The following is a 23,683-nucleotide window of genomic DNA, read 5'->3' as shown; positions in this document are numbered from 1 at the left end:
ACATTCAATCTCCTCTCAGATAAGTACAACGTGCAAAATATTTGGGTATATATAGAAAGTACCGACAATAACAATTTAGGTAGATTGCATCCAATGACTGTTGGTCATATTCTTTTTAAAAAATTTAATCTTAAAAGCATTCTTGAAATTAAAAGTATAGGCCGAAACCGGATTAAAGTGTTATTAAAATCACTTCTAGAGGCAAATAATTTAGTAAAACATCCACTACTGAAATCAGAAAATTTAAGAGCATTTATACCGAACCATTTACTAGAAATTAAAGGGTTAATAAGAGACGTGGATACTCGTTATGATATCAACTATCTTATGGAAAATATCGAATCAGACTCACGCGTTACTAACATATATAGGTTAAATAGAAAAGTCCAAAAAGAAGACAAAACAGTCGAATTTGTACCTAAAAAATCTATTGTCGTTACTTTTGAGGGAAATATTTTACCAAATCGCGTAGCTTTTAATCGAGTTTTTTTTTCGGTTGAACAATTTGTAGGTAGAATAACCCAGTGTTACAAATGTTTGAGATATGGGCATGTATCTAAACAATGTAACAGTACTCAGGAAAGGTGTATAAATTGCGGTGAGATTAAAGATGATAAACACAATTGTGATAAAAATTTGACTTTTTGTATACACTGTAAAAGCAGAGATCACGTATCTATCTCAAAAAAGTGTCCCTCTTATGACAATCAAAAAAAAATTAAAAATATAATGATAGAGCAAAAAACCTCATTTAAGGAAGCCAAAGAAATATCTGAGAATTCCTTATCCAGTTTAGTAAGTCACAATTCCTTTTCACCGCTAACAAATTATGACAAACATTTTCCAGAACTTCCTAACAACGATCGTATATCGTTATCTCATCCAAATCGTAATCAAATCTCTACAAATTTCAATGGCAATCAAAATAATTCCTTTTCCCAACAAACTCATGCGAGGGATAGACCTCCAACCAAAAAAAAGAGAAAATCAAACTCTCCAACTATCCAATCACCTGTTCAAAAACCATTATTTCCATTCACCTTTGGACCTTCACAACCTTTGACAATAAATTCAAATAAACCAAACTACTCTAGTTTGGAAATCAAAAAAAGCAGTATAGCTAGCAATTTATCAATTTTTATCATGGACTTTATTAATAAAATAATTTCAAGTAACAACAGACAACCTGTTGATATTAACGTAATTACAAGTAGTATAGAACAAGTATTGGAGGATACTTTGAAAAACCAATAAAATTTAATCGTAAAACACGCAATTTAAATATAATGCAATGGAATGCACGTTCTGCTATAGCTAACAAAAATAGTCTGGTACAATTTCTTTTTGATAAAAATATCGACATTGCGCTTATAAGCGAAACTTGGTTTAAAAAAAATCAACAATATAGTTTTAGTGGTTACAATATAATACGCAATGACAGAAATGATGGCTATGCTGGTGTGGCAATTTTAGTACACAAATCTCTTCAATTTGTGGAACATAAGATCAATATAAATTACAATGAAAATATTTTAGTGTGTGCTGTACAAGTTAAATATGGAACTTTGTCTTTAAATTTTGTATCTATTTATAAACCTCCAAAAATACAAACAATATATGAAGATTGGGTAAAAATTTTTGAACAGTTTGATGGGCCTTTAATTATAGGTGGTGATTTTAATGCACACCACTCTATATGGGGCTGTCATAATAATGATACCACAGGATCACAACTAATAAATGTCGCAGATGATTTAAATTTAACTGTTTTAAACAATGGAGAACCTACGATTTTAAGGCGTCCTGATCAACGGGATTCAGCTATTGATGTAACCTTTTGTTCACCTGAACTAGTTAACAAAACATCTTGGAATGTCATCTCTGATACCCTAGGATCAAATCACTATGTCATTTCTATAGAATTAATTTTTGCAATTAATGAAAATGAAATATCTCCTAAAAATAAATGGAATATTAAAAAAGCCAATTGGGCGTTATATACCTCGACGATTCAGATTTTGCACGATACGAACAACAGTCACTCGGATAATCTAACTGAACAGTACTCCTCCTTCATTAATAATATAAATACGGCCGCAGAAGCAGCTATACCCCAATATAAACCTTATAAATGTAAACGGCACCCACCCCCTTGGTGGAATATTGATTGTGACAATATTATCAAACAACGAAAATTGGCTTTAATAAATTACAAAAAAAACACTAATTTTGAAAATTACGTTCAATACCAGGAGATCTCGGCTAGAACCAAAAAAACATTAAAAAATATAGCAAAGAAACATTGGATTGAATGGGTCTCTTCCCTGAATAAAAATACACCAGCTACAACTCTTTGGAATCAAGCTAGAAAAATTTACAGAAAACCAATATCAAAAATAAAATCTTTCGATCAAAAATGGATTGATGACTTTCTTATTAAAGTTGCACCACCAACTGCGAACCCTCAAAAATCCAGCTACATAGTTTCAACCCCATCTGAAAAAAATCATTTTCTACTAAAACCTTTCACTTATAATGAACTAATTTTCGCTATAAATAATCGTAAAGATAATTGTCCAGGATACGATCATATCAAATACTCCATGCTTATTAACCTCCCAGAAGTAGCAAAACATTTTCTATTAGACTTTTTAAATCGAATCATTCAAGACAATTCTGAGGTAGATTTTTTTAAAGACATCATTGTTATTCCGATTCTAAAGCCTGCAAAAGATCCAAATTCAGCAGAATCTTATCGACCGATTTCTCTCTTTTCTTGTGTATTTAAAACTTTGGAACGAATGTTAAAACATAGACTAGAATGGTGGGTCCATACCAAAAAATTACTACCAAATAATCAGTTTGGATACAAACGAGGATGTGGAACTTTAGATGCACTAGCTACACTTGTAACGGACATACAGAGTAACTTTTCTAGAAATAACTATTTGCCTACTTTATCTCTAGATATAGAAGGTGCTTATGACAGTGTGTGTTTACCTCGATTAAAAGACAAAATGATCAATCAATTTCAAATACCCACAAATCTGGCACAAACCATAATTAATTTCTACACTAATAGACGCTTATACGTTAGAAACTATAAAAATGAATTTCTTGGACCACGTTATAATAGTTGGGGATTACCTCAGGGATCAGTCTTAAGCCCTTTTCTTTTTAATCTGTATACTGCTGATTTTCATAGTCTTAATATACCAAGTATCACTTACAAAACAATCCAATATGCTGATGACTTTCTAGTCTATATAGAAAGGAGTAAATATGAACCTTCCCTTACAATTTTAAGAAAATTACATGCACATTTCTCAAACTGGTTTTGTAAAAATGGTTTTAATTTATCCACTAATAAATCAAACGTGTGCATTTTTTCACGACATAATATTCCAAACATAAATACTATTTTATTAAATGGCCAAAGTTTAAATTTCTGTAAGTCAATAAAATATCTAGGTATGTTTCTAGATCAAAAGTTAACATGGAAAGTACACATCGAGTATATGCTTGACAAAAGCAATAAAGGTCTCAATTTTTTAAAATCAATTTCTAAAACTTGGTGGGGTGCTGACGTAGAAACAGCTTTGCTTTTTTACAAATCTTATATCAGATCCATTCTGGACTATGGATGTATACTTTATGGATCAGCAAGCAAACAAATTTTAAATAAAATTGATGTATTTCAACGGACTGTTCTACGTACTTGTATGGGAGCAATGAAGTCTACTCCAATAGCTCCATTGCATGTTGAAGCTTTAGAACCTCCTTTAAATTTTAGACGAGATTATCTAAGTGAAAAATTTGTAGTGAAAATTTCATATATCAACAATTCTTTATATTCTGGCATAAGCTCGCTAAATACCGAGGATCTAACAAACAGTTACTGGATTCATAAAAATTCACCAACCCTTTGCACGGCCTTTAGAGCCATGTGTAACAATAAGTATACCAACAGTATTAGCAACCTTGAGATTAACGACTATTTCGCATTTTTTAATGAAGCTTATATACACATACCAACATATTATAGTATTCCATCATTAGATTCATGCATCTTAAATTCTTACATAAAAAAATGGCCCATGGCAACTGTAATCTATACAGATGCATCCAAAACATCGGAAGGGACCGGATGTGCTTTCTACATTCCATCCAAGTCAATAGAAAAAATGTTCAAACTACCTCTCAATTGCTCAATTTTTAGTGCTGAAGCTCTTGCAATTCTTGAAGCCTTGAAATATTTCGACAGTTTAAACAATAATGCAGTTTTAATAATATCCGATTCATTATCAGTCTTATTATCTCTCAAAAATACAAAATTACCCAATTATAATTCTAATCCTTTTATTTACCAAATTAAGAACATACTTGTTAACCTTAAAAATAAAAGTAAAACTACGAATTTTATTTGGGTAAAGGCTCATGTTGGTATAAAACATAATGAGCATGTTGATTACATTGCAAAAGCTGCAATAACCTCGACAGCTGAAATTTTACCAGATGAGAGAATTTGCGTTCCTGATGCTTTTCTCATCTCTAAAAGAAATCAAAGAGATCGTTGGAATACCGCTTGGCAAACTTTTTGCGACCACTCAACAACACAATACGTGCATATACAACCACACATCCCTAATTCCAGATGGTTCAAGAATTTCAATACCGCTCGTAAATATACAACAACTTTAATAAGATTGAGATTTGGCCACGCTTGTTATCCTGTTCACCTTGCTCAAATCAAAATATATAATTCAGACTTATGCGAAACTTGTCAAGAACAAGGAGATCTTAACCACATCTTTTTTAAGTGTTCCAAATATCTTCAGCATTCAGGAACTCTTTTAAACAACTTGCAAACTCTGAAAATATTCCCTCCATATCAAATAAATAACCTGTTGGCTACTAATAATAAAAAAGTTTATGATTGTTTGATTAAATTTATACATAGTGCAAATGTGTGTCTGTAGTCAATCTCAGCTAAGCTCGTTAACCTTTGTTCTAACCCAATTGTTTATTTACCTTTCTTTCCGTGACCTATTGCTAGTAATGTCTTAAACAAATGTCCTGATGGGTCCCTGGACGAGAAGTGAGTATCCCTGTTGTTCCTTATATTTGTTTTTTTCTTGATATAATTTTCTCTTTTTGTTTGATTTAGTTATAGGGATTTTATGAGGTTTTTTGACTCGAATAGATACACTTTTTGCACTAGCAATTAATAGTATAGATTATACACTTATGTATGTATACACTGTATAATGTACACTTATGTATGCACTTATGTGTATATGCATACACTTTTTTTTTTTTCTTTAGTATTAATTATATTTTTCTTTTATTATATCTCAATATGTAATTGGCTAAATAGCTAAGTGCTAAAGCCACAAAAAAAAAAAAAAAAAAAAAAAAAAAAAAAACAATTAATCTATACCAGTACGTACTAGCACTTTCATATACTCGTATTCTATTGCAAGAAATATTGCTATCGCAAGCAGAAACTTTTGCCGAAAAGGAATAATACTAACGGAAGCCCTAAATCATTGCCAATGTGGTAAAAATAAATTAACTTTAAAAAAAAACTTACTCCTTTCAAAACTGCTCCTTCTACCTTCGTAATAAAAAATTATTTAGAAAACTAAACAATAAATGGTGTGGCGAAACCGTTGAATTGTTTAATTCTTCTATAAATGTTGCAGTTAACTTGGGTGGCAAATTACCATTCAACGAGTAATTACTACTTAATTTTATCGTTTAAAACTAAAAGGCAAACTAATATCAAAAACAAAATTTTTTCGCACACTTGCTGACCAAAAGTGGGGTCAACATTCTTCCACCCTTATAACATCGGCGCTTGCACTTTCCATTTCAGCTGCAGAATATACTGCATCACCAATGTCCTGAGACCCAAACCCATATCTAATCTACACTCTATCCTTGGCACAACTCAACTCAACTCTTTCTTGGCACTTGATATGAAAACATAAATTGCTAGAGATGTTAAAATAAAAGGATTCAATTGATGAGTTTCAATATTCACATCCACAATCACTAGCTCAATACACGAAGACTCAAATTAAAGAAGACCTTTCTGTCTAAATCAATCCTTCTACAATAAACACTAGAAAGAATTTTTCTTGTAAAATGAAAAACAGTTTTTTTCTAAAAATCTAGAGCATAAATTTATAGTTACATCAATGTTAGATAATATTGACTTACTAACATCATAGAAGTAGTGACCTACAACTAGAAATGAAAATAAGACAATTTTATAAATCATCGAGTTCTGTATATATCTACGTCTACTGTTTAAAAAAATATAATACCAAAAATTAACTAAGACTAATGGGACCTACAAGCATATTGATCCGTGGAAGCGTTTAAGGCTTGAGTTGGTTCTTCAGGTCCTATACTACTTCTTTCATCAGAAATGTTAGTTAAACGATCAACATCATCAGCTAAATCATCAGGAAGATCGCTTAAAAGGCTGTAGATTTCTAAAAATAAATCCATTAATACTATATTTGTACTGTATGCTTGACTAAAGTTTACCAACAAAGTCACTCTTTTCGTAGTGTCTTTGAATGTTTCTCCAATTCGGGCCAACTCCTAAAACCTGACAAAATTATAAATTAACTATAAACTTACTGGCATGAGAAATGAAGACTAGAAGTTTTGATAAAATTGCTGGTATTATTTTATTATTAACTTACTAGTATTAACTTAAGACGAAATTCATGATTATTTAAAAAAAGAACAAAGATTGAATGCAAACCTGTGCATTCACAATAACGAAATCGAACGGGTGCACAAATATAAATATTTGGGAACAAGCGTTAATAACAACAATGACATCACTTTTTCTTCAGGTTCCTTCTCCTATCGGAGGTTGGAAATCATCATCGCTATTTTAATTTATTGGCCGCGCTTCTGAATAATTCTAATGAGCTGCAACCGAACCACTCTCTCAAATTTTCTTAGCCAGGATATTTATATCTTCTTGATACTGCTGTACGGAGTAGAGACTTGGACTTTAAACAAGAGCAATACATGTAAACTAGAAAATGTGGATATACAGAAGAATTTTGAAAATACCTTGGACAGACAAAGTAACAAATAGTGTAGTTCTTCGAAGAATAAACAAAGAACGGAAGCTGTTGATCACCATCAAGAGAAGAAAATTGGAATATCTTGGTCATGTGATGAAAGGGAAAAAGTACCGATTGCTCCAGTTAATTATCCAAGGAAAGATTCAGGGCAAACGAAGCATGGGGAGACGACGTATATCTTGGCTGCGCAATTTAAGAGACTGGTTCCAGTGCACATCTAACCAATTATTTAGAGCAACAGCTTCAAAGATACGAATAGCAATGATGATTGCCAAACTCCGTAGCGGAGAGGGCACTTGAAGAAGACGAAGTAATAACTGTTAAATAAATTAATTATATAATTATAACATTACTAATTTTTTTTGACATTTGTCAAAATTGTTTACTAAAATTTTTAACCAAGAAATCTGTTTTCTTCCTAAACCTCTACGGCCTTCTATTTTTCCTTTTAAGATCGGTTGTAATATTCTATATCCCCTCACTATATGTCCCAGATGAGACATTTCCGGTATTTAACAGTCTTAGTAATTCACTTCATCTTTGTTGACTCCCTTTAATCCTTCCTCATTAGTTTTTCTTTCTGTCCAAAGTATTTTCAGTATCCGTCTATGAATCCACATTTACAATGCTTTAATTATGTTTATGGAAAAAAGAACTTAATGAAGTGGAAAAAGCCATACACCAAGCCAAAAACAACAAAGCCAGTGGACCAGATCAAATATACAGCGAATGGCTAAAATTACTCTCAAATGACAATATAAAAGAACTCACTGTACTTTTCAATCAAATATATGATACCAGTGAAATTCCATCGGACTGGTTAAAATCGATCTTTATTCTTCTACCTAAGAAACCAAACGTTAAGAAATGTAGCGATTGTAGACTGATTAGTTTAATGAGCCATGCCGTTAAAATACTGTTGCATATTCTTCTAAACCGAATTAACAACAAGTGCGAAGAAATAATTAGTCAAGAGCAGTTCGGGTTCCGGAGATGCCTTGGAACTAGAGAAGAACTATTTTCTATGCAAACACTCCTTCAACGATGTTGGGAGGTAAGAAAACCCGTATATATGTGCTTCATTGATTTTGAAAAGGCATTTTATCGCGTTCAGCATACCAGGCTAATTACAGCCTTGCAGAGCATCCAACTAGATGAGAAAGACATAAAACTTATTGCCAAACTTTACTGGAACCAAACAGCCATTATTAATACCAACAACAGAGAATCAAAGCCAATACAGTATAGAACGAGGCGTAAGACAGGACTGTGTACTGTCTCCCACCCTCTTTAACGTGTATTCTGAGAATCTATTTAGGGGAAGCTTTAAAAGATCAAAAAGAATTATCATAGGAGGAGAAATAATTAACAATATACGGTACGCCGACGATACTGTGATTCTAGCTGAAAACATCGACGATCTGCAGGAGCTAATCAATAGGAGTTGACATGGAATGCACAAATTGGGGACTGTCGATAAATATCGATAAAACTGAATATATGGTGACCAGTAAAGTGGATATCGGCGCAACCCAACTGATATTAAACCAACAACCGCTGCAGAGAGTTCAGAGATTCAAATACCTTGGATGTTGGATTACCCAAAATCTGGATCCATCCTTCGAAATTCGATGTAGAATTGAACAGGCAAGAAACTCATTTCAAAAATTCAAGCCTCTATTATCCAATAACTCATTAAATTTGGAAATCCGTGAAAAGTTTACAAGATGTTACGTGTGGTCTGTACTTTTGTATGAATGTGAAACTTGGACTTTAAACGCCGATATCATGAATAAAATCGAGGCGTTTGAGATATGGTTGTATCGAAGGATACTAAAAATTCCATGGACTAGCAGAACCAGAAACAAAGAAGTTCTTCGAAAAATGGGACATCAACGAACTCTATTAAATATTATTAAGAGGCGTAAACTAGAATATCTTGGACATATAATCAGAGGACCAAGATATGAGTTCCGGTTAATTCTCAACGGTAAAATCGAAGGAAAGAAATGGATAGGACGGAAGAAACTCTCTTGGTTGAGGAATTTGCGGCAGTGGACAGGTTGACAGCGGACCAATTGCTACACGTAGCGCAAGACCGAGATCAGTATAACAATATTATAAGCATGGTAGTGGCCGACGTTCCGTAGGGATATGGCACTCTAAGAAGAAGAATTATGTTCATGATAGATCATTTAAAGTCCACATTTCTCCTCAATACAAAAGTGCAGTCCAAATGTAGCACTTAACTGTTATTTGTCTTAGTTCCAAACAGATAATTATTACAAAGAAATGTCCTTCATTTTATTAAAAGTGTACTCGCTTCGGCGGTACATATACTAACATTGGAACGATACAGAGAAGATTAGCATAGCCCCTGCGCAACGATGACACGCAAAATTGTAAAGCGTTCCACATTTTTATTCAGACTGAACAACATATTACTACCAGTAAAAACAGAAGTCAAATACCTAGGAATGACACTTGATCAAAAGCTCACTTGGAAAGCACACATCTTTGCAAAAAAAAATCCAAATCAACATGAAAATACGTCAAATGAATTGAGTAATAGGCCGAAAATCACAGTTATCTACAGATAATAAACTTCTCTTGTATAAGTGCATAATAAAGCCTATATGGTCATATAGAGTGCAACTATGGGGCTGTACAAAGCCTTCTAATACCAAAATCATTCAGAGGATCCAATCCAAAATACTCAGAATGATTTGCAACGCGCCGTGGTACGTTAGTAACAAAACACTGCATGATGACTCTCGTATACTGTTCGTTGAAGACGAAATCAGTACACTAACAAGAAATTATTGAGAACATCTGCCAGCCCACCCCAACGAGGAAGCAAGACAACTACATCTCCAACCAGAAGTCAGGCGAAGATTGTCTCTTCAACCAACAGTGGCCAACAGACTTTATTCACTAATTTCAATTTTAATTTTAATTTTCATTTCAATTTTAGTTTCAAATTATAATCCTACATTAATTTTATTTGTTAGTGTTAGTATTGGGAGTGTTATCAGTGGATAATTTCTCCTCTCATGTATTTGCAATACTCACATCTACTAATAGCTTGTAATAGCAGATTGTAAATTTGCAAAATTAATAAAAAAAAAATTTTGTAAAAGTAGTTCTATGCCACATAATCTGCCATTTAATTGTCCATAAAACAACATAATTATGTGTAGACGTCTCTTGACTGGCGCATGTCTAATAAGGAAACTTGTTATAATTCTGATCTAACTCCGCCTCTGGTAGTGACCGAATGGATTGAGTAGCTCAGTCGCTATTAAGCCGGCCCTAAGCCCAAATAAAGAAGGAGTGTTTGCGTCAGAAACAGAATCCAGCAGTAAAAAACCTTGGAAAACCTAAAACCATGAAAATAAGGTATACGAAAAACAGTTTGGGGGCAAAGGCGTTCCCCGAGAGCGACACACAGTCGCGGCCATAGCCTGACCCCTGCGAAACTTAAGCTAAGACTACCTTTTAGAGGACAGACAGGGTCAAAGCAGCTGGTCTTAAGGATTGCAACTCTCAACGTTGGAAGCGTTGTAAGCGAAGAGAGCTTGCCGATATCATGTGAATAAGAGGGACTGGTGTACTTTGTGTGCAAGGAATTCGTTAGAAATGTAATAAATCAAGAGATCTTGGAGATAAATACAAGTTAACATACGGTAGCTCAAACAATCACAGCAGAAATGGAGTGGGTGTTATTTGAATAACGAGTAGAAGAAATATCTAGTAAGGGTAACCAGACGTAATGAAATAATGAGCATTCAACTGCTTAACGTAAACATAATATGTGTCTACGACCCTCATGTGAGGAGTAAAGAACAAGAAAATGAAGAATTTTGGAGGACTCTTAATTGTGAAATGCTCGAGATTCTTTAGACGAAAATTGTTTTATTGAAAATGATTTGAATAGACATATTAATAGAGAAAGAGCGAGAATAGAAAGAGTTTATTAAGGTTGAGTGGTGGTAATAAGAAATGAAGAAATAGAGTAATTAACTTTGCAGTGTTATAGGATTTGGCTGTAAACAATACAATCTTTATAATGACTGAGGACTAGTATGTTACCTATAGTAGCAGGCAAGAAGGAGTTCGAGAAAAAAGATACGGTAAATGATAGGTGACAAGCCCACCAAGCCATTGGTGAATGAAATACGATGAAGAATGGTAAGGCAGTAGGACCTGATAGAATACTTGTGAAGATTTGGAAGGCTCTTCTTCTTATGGTGCCTATCCGTTACGGATGTTGGACACTAACATGGCTATTCTGACTTTGTTGACTGCTGCCCTGAAAAGTCCGGTAGTAGTTAAGTTAAACCATTTTCGCAGGTTATGCAGCCAGGATATTCCTCTTCGTCCTGGACCTCTTTTCCCATGCACTTTACCTTGAAGTATGGTCCAAAGTAAGTCATATCGTTGTTCATTGCGCATTATATGGCCCAGGTATTATAGTTTGCGACGTTTTATGGTTACGACTAGTTCGCGCTCTTTACCCATTCTATGTAGTACTTCTTCGTTAGTAACTCTGTCTATCCAGGAAATCCTCAACATGCGTCTATAGCATCATATCTCAAATGCTTCGAGTCTCTTCAGTGATGCTTCAGTTATGGTCCATGACTCCATGCCATATAAAAGAACGGAGAATACGTAGCATTTTAGTAAACAAATTTTTATTTCCAATTTTATGTCTTGGCTGTTAAAGATTTTTTTCATTTTGACGAAAGCTGATCTTGCCTTCTCGATCCTTATCTTAATTTCCGTCTATTGTCCCACTGTTCATTTAAGTTTGCACCCAGTTAACAAAAGTTGGTGATTTGTGTTATAGGCTGTCGGTTAACTAGTAATTGACCAGGTGGTATCCTGTTTTTGCTTATAACCATGTATTTGGTTTTTTTGATGTTAAAATAAAGCACAAACGTGCTACTTACTTCTGCCACCCTGGAGACAAGTGTCTGCAGACCTTCAAGACTGTCTGCAAAAATGACAGTATTATCAGCGTATCTTATGTTTTTCAATCGTTCTCAGTTCATAAGTATTCCCTCGTCTATGTCCGTTAGTTCTAGGTTCATAATGTGTTCTGAATATGTATTGAACAATAATGGGGACAATATACATCCCTGTCGCACACCCACTTTTTATCTTTATGTCGTCTATTAACTGATCTTCAACTCTAACAACTGCAGTTGTTCGTAATAGATATTGTTTATTATACGGCGATCTAGGAAGGCTCTAGGAGGGGAATAAGTTGTGTTGTGTGTTGTGGCAAATGATAAGTAGAATATATAAGGAATATCCAATGCATGAAGAGAGATGATATCACTGTGTACAATAAAGAGAATATTCAGGACTATAATAACTTCTTCTTCTTCTTCTTTTGGCATCATAACCCTGGATGGGTCTTTGCCTGTCTGGCTATGTCCTTCCATTCAGATCTCTCTTGTGCCCTTCTTCTTCATTGTCTTATGTTCATTGTTTTCAGGTCATCTTCCACGTCATCCATCTCGTTCTGGGACTATAATAACTAGAGGGATAAAATTAATGTCGCACAAAATGAAAATTTGGAAGAGAACTTTATGTCAGGAAGGAGGATAACGATTGCGTCGTTTACTTTGAGATGGTTGATAGAGAAATACGGCGAGACGAAAAGAGAGGTATGGTATATTATAAATTACAATAATACAACAATTTAAAACTGAAACTATACCAAAAACAATATTCAACGAATTACAACGATCTGAAAACAAATACTAAGAAATGTTATAAAAGAAAATATTAAATAATGTAATAAATAGAATTATACTAAATAGTAGTAATCTCAAAATTGTAACAACTATTTTTGTAATATACAGTAAAACCTCTGTTAACCGAAATAATTGGGGGGGGGGAGGCCGTTTCGGATAACAAGAATTTCGGTTAAAAATAACATTGTGTTTTACAGTATTCTTGGTCAAAGTATTGGTATTAAAAAATACTATGACGTGATTTCGTAATGTTTTCTGATAGTAAATACAGAATAAAGTAATAAAATTAAGGAAAATGAACAAGTTGGACAAGCTTTTTTGAAGAAATCTTTTATTTTCGGTTTATTGGTATCTTTTTGGTTAATTTCGTCACATCCCGGCAAATTTTTTATTAAAGGTTTAATTTCTTCTGTCGTTTCTTGCCATTTTCTTCTCCAGGATCGTCAATAAAAATCCAATCAAAGAGTTTGTTCCAGCATTTTTCCAAAGTTGAAGATTTGATCTTGCCACACTACTCGCACGCCAATAAAGAAACAATATGTTTCATTGTTAAAGATTTGAGAATTTCGGGAACACTTTTGGATTCATTCGTCTAATAACAGATGTCTTAAGAATGCCCATCTGTAATGTCTCTTGAATGTCTCTATTACGCCCTAGTCTAATGGCTGAATTAAGCTCATGACATTCGGTGGCAAAAATCTGACAACTGTCACTATTTTGTATATTTTGGGGGGTGAGTTGGCGCATTGTCAATAAGCAACAATTCGTTGACGGGAAGGTTTTTTGATTTAACAAAGGATTTTACACTTGGGACGAATTCATTTTCGAACCATTCTAAAATAAAGTGGTCGACATCCATGAACTTTTTGGCTTCTATAAAAAACTGGAAGTGCTTTTTCGGAAATATCTTTTAGATCTCTTGGTTTTGTTGATTTCCCAACACACATAGGCAGCAATCGGTTAAGGAAATTAATGGAATTGTTACGTTTTGCGATAAAAATTTACTTATTATTGACGAAATTACTGAAACTGTCAGCCGTTTCGGTTAAACGATGTTTCGGTTAAGGGAGGTTTTACTGTAAATATCATTCAAAATAATACCAAATATACACACTTACTCTGGCGTGTATTCCATCTGGTAATAAATCTATTAAATATTCATTAGCAGTTATATGATGGATAACTCTAGCGCTAATAACTATTTCACCATGCAGAACTTTTCGATTCAGCTGCTTTAATATCATCTATGGGTTGTCCTACCTGTAAGATAATGTGAATTGTTTTCATCTCCGACTATAGAAAATAATAAATGGCCACATGATACCGCCAGTTTCACTACAAAAATATTTGGTTACATTTACTAATGTAAAACAATATTTAATACTAAGCCTATCAAATGTGCTGTAAACAATAAAAGGAAACTCCACAATAAGTAATAAACCAGATTTCAAACGAAAAACTTTTTTGGGGCAAAAATGTGAAAACTCTTTTTTTTTTATTTATATATTAGAAATCAGAATTACAAGTTCTATGAACGAATGTGCTAACTAAACACGCGCGTCTTATATTTTTTAGGACTTTTTGAGAACCTCTCCAGTTAGAGATCTTTTTCTTCTTAGAGTGCCGTCTGCCCCATAATGGCTATTTTTATTTTTGAACTTGCCGATCTAAAAAAATCAATCGATCTGCATTTATACCAATCACGTAGATTCTTCAACCATGAGTTCTGCCTTCGGCCAACAGATCTTCTTCCTTGAATATTTCCCTGTATTATGAGTCTCAAAATTTCATATTTTGGTCCCCTCATCACGTGGCCTAGGTATTCCAGTTTTCTGGTTTGTATAGTGGTGATTAGCGCGCTATCTCAGAGTTTTACCAACCCTCTCCAGTACTTCTTTATTTGTAATTCTATCAGTCCATGATATTTGTAATACTCTGAGGTATAACCAGAGTTCGAAAGCCTCGATTCTTTTTAAATTGCATTTTTTTAATGTCCAAGTCTCAGCTCCATATAATAATATTAAAAATATATAACAGCGAATGGTAGGTACGTAGTCTGATCTCCAAATTTAGATTTTTGCAAGTTAGGAGTGGCTTCATTCGTATAAATGCTGATCTGGCAATCTCTATTCGCCTGTTTATTTCTGCAGTATGATCATTGGTTTCATTGATTAAAGTTCCCAAGTACTGATATTTTTCTACTTGTTCTATCACGTTACCATTGATTGTTAATAGGTGATGTATATGTTGTGGTCTTTTTATAATTAGCATGTACTTCGTTTTTTTAGCGTTTATAGTAATTCTCATCTCATCACTATTCATACTTAAGCTTTCGATAAGATGTTGTAGATCTTCTATACTCGTTGCTATGATCACAGTGTCGTCTGCATATCGTAAGTTGTTAATTAATTTTCCGTTAATGGTAACTCCCGCTTTAATATTATTGAGCGTGTTTTGAAAAATTTCTTTAGAACATAAGTTAAACAAAAGTGGCGATAAAGCACATCCCTGTCTAACTCCTCTACAGATCTTCATTTCTTCTGAGTGTTGCTCATCAATTTGAACTATGGCACTTTGGTTTCACTATGATGTTTGCACTATATTTATGACTTTACTGTCAATGCGCTTGTTCATAAGTATTGATATTAGTTTTTCATGTTTTACTTTATCGAAAGCTTTTTCGTAGTCAACAAAGTACAAGTGTAGATCAACGTTTACATCCCTACATCACTGAATCAATATGATGATGACAAATAGTCCTTCACGAGTACCCATTTCATTTCGGAACCCGAACTGCGTCTCGCTAATATCCTCCTCTAGCCTTTTGTATATTCTCTTATGTATTACTTTCAGCAGTACTTTTAAAGTATCACTCATGAGGCTCAGTGTTCGATAATCAGAGCACTCTTTTGCTGCTTGTTTTTTAGGGATGGTTATTAATGCTGACTTCAGCCACTCTTGTGGTATTATTCCCGTATCGTACACCGTGTTGAATAAATCTGCCAATACTTCCAAGTTATCTCTTCCACTAGTTTTAACAGTTCTACTGGTATTTCATCTAATCCAGCTGCTCTTATCCTTAGAGTTTTTGATAGCATATTTGATTTCATTTATCGTGATCTTCTGTCTCTCTAAAGGATTTAATTCTTGTATTTTTTGCATTTCACCTCTTTCATTTTGAAAAAGTTCTCTGACGTACTCCTCCCATCGTCTTAATTTCTCTGGTAAAGCTATCAGTAGTTTTTTTTTGTCTTTTATGTGTCCTTGCTGTCTATTTTTACCCATTCCAGTCACTTCTCTTATTTTTTTGTGCATATTTTCCATATCATATTTTGTTTCTAGTTCTTCTATCTCTTTACATTCTTTCATCAAATAGATTTCCTTAGCTGTTTTGATTTTTTCCTTAATTATTCGTTGTATTTGTTTATACTTTTGTAGATCTTTTCCTTTATATTTCCTTCTTTCTTCCATCTTTAATAGTATTTCTTCTGTCATCCACTGTTTTTTAGCCTCTGACCTATGCTGTATCAAACTTTCTTGAGCTGGTTTCAGTAATGTGTTTTTATATTATACCACTTTTTATTTACATCCATAATTTGTTTGTTATCAGGTAGTGTTTTTTGCATATTAACATTCACATTATTTTTTAATTCGTTTTTTATTTCTTCGTTTTTTGGCACGCCACAGATGCGAAAATGAGAAATCATAGATTAAGATGGTTCGGTCATGTCGAGCATTGAGACATCATTCAGTATAAGGAATGAATAATGGGGTAACTTCACCATGTAAGAAGGAGTACAAGGGAAAAACCAAAAGGACGTAATTTGAGGAATGGAGATAATTTATACAAGAATTGACCAATGAGGTTACATTTTGTCGTGCACAAATAGTAGATATATCTTAGAATATTTAGCAGCCTAGGAAACTTAGGTATTTTAAATCAAATATTTTTAATTTCATTAAATACTATTAAGGACTCTATACTTATTGTAGACATATCTTTCAGTCACTCCTGCATGTACGTATATTTTTATTAAGTTTATTGGAATCTAATATAAAATAATTATGATCTCTTGCTATAAAAAAATAATAAATATAATGATTTTGCCATGATTGCGTTTAATACTTCCAATTGAGATAATAGGCTAAAAAAAATATGCTTTACTTATTACTATGTAATTATAGCAGTGTTGTTTAGCTGTATATAATATTGCAATAAGTTAAAAGGTACCTTTAACGACAACGTCAACATCTGTTTGATAAGTTCCATAAGTCTTTTGTATAACCAGAGCACAATCCAATGCTTCGTGCACTGCATCTCGCAATGATAGATGTTCTGTTTCTTTCCACATGGCTATAAAAGCATCCCCAGAAAACTTTAAAACGTCGCCGCTATGGGACAAAATTTCTTGAACCATTGCTCCAATATATGCATTTAGAACTTGGGTCAAACGAGAGGGGCCACCTCTGCCAGTCGTGTTATACTTTTCGCAAAGATCGGTAAACCCTTAAACACAAATAATTCGTTTTTATTAAAATTTTTGAAGTTATACTTCTATACGCGCGTTCCACGTTGGAAATTTGTATGGGAGTGAATCTGTGAAATCATTACATATGTAAGATAATGAGTAAGAGAGAGACAGAAGATATATTTTCTCTCTCTTCCTCTCTCGAATATAAAAATATTCCTTTGGTATATATAATATATATAATATATATAATTTATTATTATATATATTATATAAAGATATATATATATATATATATATATATACACATAATATTATATATACAATAAAATATTTATTAATATTATTATTTACGTGATATGTTTTGTATTATTTATTAAATGTTCATAATTATATTAGTCTTTTGTATTTCAAAATAATAATCTCAATAAATCACTGTATGATCCAGAACTGTCAATTTTGAAATACGTTTGTGTCATGTCCTCGGTAGTATAGTAGTCAGTATCCCCGCCTGTCACGCGGGAGACCGGGGTTCGATTCCCAGTCGGGGAGAACTTATTTATTAATATTATTACATGGTAAATTAAACATATATGCGTAAGTAGAAAAGTTATGTATATTATTGTCATTTTTAAATACTTATGAATATTGCATTTTAATTTGTATTGTATTATTATATTAATAACAAAATAAACAATGAATTTTACTGCAGAGTATGTGTAAAAAAATTTTGCATTCAACTCCTTTCATACATACATGAAAAAAAAAATATACATTTTCATCAAAATATTGATTCAATCCTTCATTTACTATACTCCTATTACAGGTCAAAAGTTATTTATTAATTGTTAGTAAGTTGTTATTAATTCTGTTTTTCTTTCTGCTATGTCTTACCTATAGCATTACATATGTAATGATTGTGCAGATTGACTCCCAAATAAATTTGTAACGGCGAATGCGTGTATAGAAGTGTAACTTCCACCGGCAGTCCCACTGGACTGCCACACCTGTTTTTTAAATAGTTTTCTTTTATACGACTATAATACAGGCTAGATATTGGAGCATGTCATTTAACATCCAATGTTTAAAATGTATAAAGTATTTTGGTCTGGGATTTCGGGCCCATTTTCTCCCTTTATTACTAACAGCTAATTTTTCGCGAGTAGTTTGATTTTGACAAGACGTCAAACTTTAGCGCTTACAACAATGTGCGTTTGTGGTAGCGAACAGGGATAGTAGGGATGATATATTTTGATTTGACGACTCTCAAAAATTTATTACTAAAGGGTTTTTTTGTTAATTCTCAAGATAATTTTTCAAATTAGCCGAAAAAATATTGTCCTACAAAATGCAAGGTTTTATCAAACTTTCATCAAAATGTCCATGGTCCTAAAATATTTGGCACTGTGCCCGCTCAGGAAAGAAATTTAATAAGCTTCCCCCCCCCTCCAACAATTAGAGGAAATCAGACAAAGTTCTATCAGGCATACCAGGACGAAATAGGGAGTAACCTACAGAAAAACCTGCAAAATAAAAACAATATTGAAGAACTTCACGAAATGTTGATAGACACTCTCAAGTAGGTATAGAAGAAGTGCAAAGCCAAGCAAACATGAAAAAATATTATGAAATAATCTAACAGAAGACACAAGAAACGTAATGCGATAAAGAAAAAAGGAGGAAAGTAAAAGATAACCACACAAAGATCATTGTAGAGCTAAGCAATAAAAAAATCTAATTATTCAATTAAATGCTATGACTTAGTTTGATTCATAAATAAACAAACAACACATAAACTGTGTTGTTTGTTTATATCGACAGTCTCTAATATCCAGTAATTCTTATATATATATATATATATATATATATATATATATATATATATATATATATATATATATATATATATTGTATTGCTATGTAAAATTGAAAATAATATTGGTTTGCTCTTAATATATTTCAAAGTACAAAATATAATAATTCAAGTAATCCAACTGATAAACTATAAAAGATATTTCGAAGAAATGAAAACCCATTATCCTGGATGACCTGTAGTAAACAAAATTTAAGATATGCATAAATTATTTTCTTTGTAAAATATATTCGAGTGACGTAAGTGAGCTTAAGTGAAGTCATAGAACAAGCGACCGGGTTTTCCAAATGGACTTGTACAGTGAATAAGCCAATAGAATAGAATATTTAGAAATTATATTTCTCCGTTAGTTCTTAAGAATTTGTAGAAACCGATTAGCATGTTAATAGTTTTTAGAAAATTGATATTTGCAGGTAAAATTGTTGTTTGTTATCTAAATGGTAGATGGGGATAAGTGTGACGAACTCTGATTGGAGGAGATTGAAAAAAAAGTGGGATGGGTATGTAGGAATGGGAGTTTAGCTAGATTTTTGAGGGAGAAAAGATAATCAGTGCAAGGTGCAAGGCGAACAGTCGTTTTTCTCTGGTGGTTCCCAAGTGATAATAAGCATTAGAAGTGAATGTTTGTGAGTTTTCGTGGAGTAAGTGTATCTGACGGAAGCTGATCCAGTAAAATATTGTAAGTCATACTTTTCTACTTATATATTCCAAGAGTCACTGTTCAGGCCGAAACGAGAGATTCAGTTTATCGAGAGGAGAAGAGGCTAGCATCTTTTGAACGATACGTGCATTTGAAGGAGATCATTAAAGACGAGAGGCTCGCAATAATTTGTTGTAAGATTGCTGATTACCTAGGGAACTGCTAAGAATAGATAGTGTAGGCTACAAGGAACAAGGATTTGGACAACGCATCACCAGAGAGATAGTTTTTTTTACCATTTGTCAGTTTTTCTTTATTAACAAAGTTTTTTTTTTAATTGCTTTAGAAAAGATAGAAATATTTTGATCAGGAGATTTAGAACAACAATTTTGATTTGAAATTTTAATTTATATTGTATATAACATTAATTTTTGAAGGTTCACGTACGTAGAACAAAATTTTGATAATCATTATATGAGATATTTTTTGTTGAAGATATTTGAGTGTGAATTTTATTTCAATATATAATGTTTGTATCATATATGTTTTTTATTATTCCGGTATTCTTTAGACCTTACCTATCATATGTAAAGCATAGAAGCACGAATATAACCCTGAGATAAGAGAATTAAATAGTGTGATAATATCATAATTGCATCATTTAAATAAGTTTAATTAATTAATTAATTAGCTAATTAATTGCGTGGCGCACCTCTGACTTTTAATATCACATTAATATATATATATATATATATATATATATATATATATATATATATATATATATATATATATATATATATATATATATATATTGTTGTGATCTGCTTTATGATGTTTTATTATTAATTAACACTAATTTAATTAATCCAATTATTTAATTAATTAATTCACTAATTTATGCAGAGTCATACAAATCAATTACTATTAAAATTTCTCAGGGTGCCTTTTTAATTTTACTTTAATCACTTTACTTTATATATCTCTTCTAGTGGGTTCAGTATCTCCTAGTTGCTCATAATCGGGATAGAACAGGAAACGGAACTAACATTAAAACAACATAAATATGCACACAAATTATTATTTATTTTTAATAAGCAATACGATGAATATTAATAAATAACTTTTGTGGGCAATTACCTTTCCCAACAAACTCTATACTCTAAATTTAATTTTAATTACAAACTATCTATTGATCTGTTTTATAATAATATCTACTAAAAAAAAATGACCATATAAAAATATAATCTATTCACAAAAAAAAAATAACTCTTTGAAACTTGGAATCTTAGTTCGTATGCTTATATTTGATTTTATCTTTAGAATATCTTAAAATTTTCTTTCATTCAAATTATTTGACTGACCTTTATTTTTTTTTTACACCAATGATGTCTCCTCTCGATCAAACCACAGTTCTTTCCTTGATTGATTATGTCCGGCTACCATCAAATCTTTCCCGTTCTCAGCATCGATCCAAACCGCATACCAGCAAACTACTCCTCCGAAAAACACAAGCCCAAGCCTCTTTTGACCGGTACTCTTTACTCACAAATTCTCCTTTCTTTCTCAATAATATCTCGTGGACTATGCAGACTCAAAAGAGGTATTAATCTTCTCGATTTTGATCTGCTCTCAGCTTCCACCTTTTTCACTAACAAACGAAAACACTGGCACTCAGATTGACTACACGAAAACACGTCTTCTCTTCTGGTCTGCCGGTAACATCATCCTCTTTTCAATCTCTCTCGGACAAACTTCTCAACTCTCTCATTCCCACCATTGCTTTTTAACCAATCATAAGCATTCATCTTTCCCACTTATTTTCGATTTAGAAAATTTCTAACATGATATTTAAAACAAATAAACTACTTTCACTCAAATTACTTTTCAGAAACCATTAACAATTTTACCTTTTTCAACAGAAATAAGTTTCCAAATTCTTGTTATCTCATATATAAATCTAATTCTTATTTACTTTCGAAAAATGCCCACCGCAAAACACAATTACAAAGTTTATTCCTTAAATCTGTAATTATACGGGTTCCATTGTCCTTTCACTATTCACTCAGTATTTCACGGAACAATGTTTTCTCTTATGGTCTATTACAAATAAGTACAGGGTTGTATTTTAACTTATATGCCCGCGGTATATTAAAATAATAAAAAAACTCTTTATTCTATTTCTGATCGATAAACTGATCCATAACAAAATATATATATATATATATATATATATATATATATATATATATATATATATATATATATATATATATATATATATAATTTCCGAAACAAGGCATACTTATTGATATTGATCAAATTATGTAATAGATAATATAATACATTACCGGAAACATCACCAAATAGTAAACATGCGTCTAAATCTTTCATAGAATAATCTCCAATATTATATATGATTTCGTCTGGGACCAATGATGCCATAATCCTCACATGCTTTTCAACATATTGATCTCCATCACTTTCACATCTTCTTGTAGTTGTTACTATGGGTTTATTTCTCCTTTTTCTAAACTCTTCTGCTTCTGCACTTTGAATAATAGATGATTTGAGTGCCCACAAATATTCTGAGGGCGGTTCGAGTGCTAAAAATGTGACTTTGTAAATTTTGGATTAATAATTCTCGTTTTATACCGACAACTGGTTACTAATAACAATAATATCTAAATTTAAAATATCACCCCCTAAGCAATGACCTTAATATCGGACCAATATTTTAAAATACTTTCTTGTGGAATGTCTGATTTAAATTTTATGTTAATACTCCAGTTGTCAGAGACGAAAATGCAGTGTTTTTGATTGGAAGGTATCCAAAATTTTTATATTTGAAGGCTTCCTACAGCCCCAGAGTTCTATGCCGTAAGTCCATATTGGTTTAAGGATGACTTTGTAAAGCATTATTTTGTTCTCCAATGATAGTTGTGACTTTTTGCCAAGTAACCAATTCATTTGTTTTAATTTTATATTGAGCTGAGTTTTTTTGGCGTTAATGTGTTACTTTCAGGTGAGCTTTTGGTCCAAATTCAATCCAAGATATTTCACTACGTCTCTAGTAAGAATAGGGGCGTTGTTTAAACTAATTTGTGGATAGGTGCGTCTTCTTGTTGTGAATGTTATTTAGGCTGATTTTTCGTTATTGACTTTAATTTTTCATTTTGTCAACCAATTTTCTAATGTATTCAAGTAATTTTGCAGCTTTTTAGATGCTATATCTGGGTCTTTGTTTGAAACTAAACCGGCTGTATTATCGGCAAAAATCGCCACTGTGACGTCATCTGTAGTAGGTATGTCAGCAGTAAAGATTTTAATTTATATGGCAAACCGTTGTGACAGACTTTATCAAAAGCCTGCTGATTGTTGAATATTTTTGACGGAAACCAAACTGATTTTTGGGTATTATGGTCTCGAGTGGTACAGTTTCGCTTATTCTATTTAGCAGGAGTCTTTCAAATATCTTTTACATCAAGGGTAATAAGCTTATAGGAAGCTTAATACTCTTGATGTAGTGTGGAACAAGATCCGCAGAATTAAAGGTATTCCATGTACTTACAAGATAAACTCTCTTAATATGAACGAAAATCAAATAACTGATGAAGCACAAATAACAAATGCATTAGTTTCGTTTCAAACATACAGCAATGACTCTATGTATGACTCTATATTTATTGAATATAAAAGAAACTCAGAACAAGAAATAATCATTACCAATAACAATCATCCACTGAACTCATCACTAAGTATAAATGAACTAAATGAAGCACTTCAGGACGTTAAAAATTCTAGACTCTGAGATAGCGCGT

The 23,683-nt window shown here is 32.5% G+C and overlaps 1 protein-coding gene and 1 non-coding gene across 2 annotated transcripts in view; one reads left to right on the top strand and one right to left on the bottom strand.

The window, feature by feature from the left end:
- Window positions 1-22,468, bottom strand: part of LOC140431533 (adenylate cyclase type 10-like) — a gene marked incomplete at its 5' end in the record, with an annotated part of 33,875 nt that extends 11,407 nt beyond the window's left edge. Inside the window, 6 exons of the mRNA XM_072519437.1 lie at window positions 6,363-6,503; window positions 6,559-6,622; window positions 13,999-14,124; window positions 14,175-14,215; window positions 17,112-17,387; window positions 22,214-22,468. Of these exons, the coding sequence (XP_072375538.1) occupies window positions 6,363-6,503; window positions 6,559-6,622; window positions 13,999-14,124; window positions 14,175-14,215; window positions 17,112-17,387; window positions 22,214-22,468 (903 nt within the window). The remainder of the gene's footprint in view (window positions 1-6,362; window positions 6,504-6,558; window positions 6,623-13,998; window positions 14,125-14,174; window positions 14,216-17,111; window positions 17,388-22,213) is intronic.
- On the top strand, window positions 9,431-9,537 carry LOC140431534 (U6 spliceosomal RNA). Its single transcript, XR_011949694.1, has one exon. It is a non-coding gene; the product is annotated as a U6 spliceosomal RNA (small nuclear RNA).
- Window positions 22,469-23,683: the final 1,215 nt, after the last annotated feature.

Source organism: Diabrotica undecimpunctata, unplaced genomic scaffold (assembly GCF_040954645.1).
Source record: "Diabrotica undecimpunctata isolate CICGRU unplaced genomic scaffold, icDiaUnde3 ctg00000802.1, whole genome shotgun sequence".
Classification (NCBI taxonomy): Eukaryota; Metazoa; Arthropoda; class Insecta; order Coleoptera; family Chrysomelidae; genus Diabrotica; species Diabrotica undecimpunctata.
This window is presented reverse-complemented; position numbering and strand designations above follow the sequence as displayed.